Raw genomic sequence first — 1748 nt, 5'->3', positions numbered from 1 at the left:
GAAAATATAAATGATATTTGTTTTAAAAACTTATAATTATCTCTTTAAATTATTTTGAAAATTTAATTACTTTAACTATTTTGTAATAATTAATAAAAAATACCTCAGAAAACACATATTATAAAATCTCAATATTAGAGTTGTATATTTGCTTTGATTAAAATTTCAAATTAATTGAAAATCAAATAAAAAAAGAAAGAAATTGACAATAAAGTTTTAAAATTTACGAATCTTGGTTGTGCATGAATACAAAAACTATTATATCATTGGATGTATTAAATTAAATTCGCTGAATAAAAAATTGAAAGTGGATATATTTTTTATTATATTATTAGACATTTATTTATATTAAAAACTATCTGAAAAAAAAGTAGTTATTTATTTTTAAATTACTAACAAATGTTGAATTATTGTCGCAAAACCATATACGGAATCCGTAATCGTTGACTCTTTTCTACACGAACATATAAAGATAGTATAAAAAATGATTAATTGAAAATAAATACAGGATTTATTTCTAGTTAAGACAAGAAGATGTTATCCTAAAACTAAATTGATAATCTCGAAAACAAAGGGACGTGATTGCAACGTGTCAGAACATAAGCATTAGAGAGTAGTGTGGATTGAGGTACTAGATTCCCTCCAATAATAATAAACTATGGTTCGCTTTCTGCAACGTGATTTACTATAATAAGATTTTTTTTTTCTTTTCAATTTTTAACATAAAATAAAATAAAAAAGGCTGGATCCGATTTATGCCATACCATTCCGTTTCCAAATACCTTTTTTACGGTGGTGCTTCTGGCGGAGGTTTTCGCCGGAGCTTCCAACGTCTCTTTCATCTCCACAACTTTTAACATCACTGCATTCAAAATCTGAGATCAACTTCGTGATTTTCTCCCTCTGTTTCTCCGATTTGGTGTTTCCTTTTGTTTATGGATCCGGCTTCTAGAACCTTCATTTTTCATTGTTTTTTGCTTCCCAAGCTGTAACTTTATTAGCTGATTTGGTACGATTGATGATTTTACAGGTTATGGTTCATTTCTCGCCAAGATAATTATGATTATATTATATGTTATGCATTTTGGTTAATTATATCAAGATTTGTAGATCGCTGAGATTATGGTACTTTCAAATAGTTGCAACTCTTAATTATATAAAATGCAAAGTTCTAGCTTTTTTTGTTGTTGTTAATATTTTGGAGGATGAAGAAGATGAATTAGGTTTTTGCTGGATGGAAAAATGTGTTAACTTTTGTGATATAGAATATAAGTCCTTATAAAAAGCTAGGTTTTGTGATGAGGGTAAACTTTTTTGTTATGATTGTGAACCAATATAGTTTTTTTGCTGTGAGTGTTGGGTTTAATTTTTTGTTTTTGGTTGTTATTGAATCTAGAGCTATGCCTGTATACGGTGTATCTGTGTCAACGCAATCTATCAGCATGTGTAATACCTATTAGCATTAGAATAATTGGATTAGTTTACATTGTCATAAGTTAGGCATGTGTTTTTTTACCTTGAGAGTGGAGAATGATTTTGGATCTGTTTTGATGTTTGCAGTTTTTGTGGTGGAAGTAGGATTGATATGCTGAGTGACCATGTCGTTGAGAAGCATAGTAAGGGAACTCAAGGAGATGAGGGATGGGATTGGTAACACGTCGAGGCGACGTGTTGGAAATAGGAATTCACAGCGTCGGACGAAGTCACACATTGTTCCTGATATCACTCTAACAACACTTGAACCTGTT

At 30.0% G+C, this 1748-nt stretch overlaps 1 protein-coding gene across 3 annotated transcripts in view; it reads left to right on the top strand.

Moving 5' to 3' along the window:
• Positions 1-645: 645 nt before the first annotated feature.
• LOC101505082 (tubby-like F-box protein 2) overlaps positions 646-1748 on the top strand; it is a 4548-nt gene continuing 3445 nt past the window's right edge. For 2 of the 3 annotated variants that reach the window (XM_073364101.1, XM_073364100.1), the window contains exons 1-2: positions 646-1030; positions 1561-1748. In XM_073364101.1, the coding sequence (XP_073220202.1) occupies positions 1599-1748 (150 nt within the window). In that variant the 5' untranslated portion in view covers positions 646-1030; positions 1561-1598. The remainder of the gene's footprint in view (positions 1031-1560) is intronic. The other variant, XM_073364102.1, reaches the window with a different exon arrangement.

The sequence above is a fragment of the Cicer arietinum genome, chromosome 8 (assembly GCF_000331145.2).
Source record: "Cicer arietinum cultivar CDC Frontier isolate Library 1 chromosome 8, Cicar.CDCFrontier_v2.0, whole genome shotgun sequence".
In the NCBI taxonomy this organism is placed as follows: domain Eukaryota; kingdom Viridiplantae; phylum Streptophyta; class Magnoliopsida; order Fabales; family Fabaceae; genus Cicer; species Cicer arietinum.
Note: the sequence above shows the minus strand (reverse complement) of the source record. Positions and strands in the feature narration are given on the sequence as shown.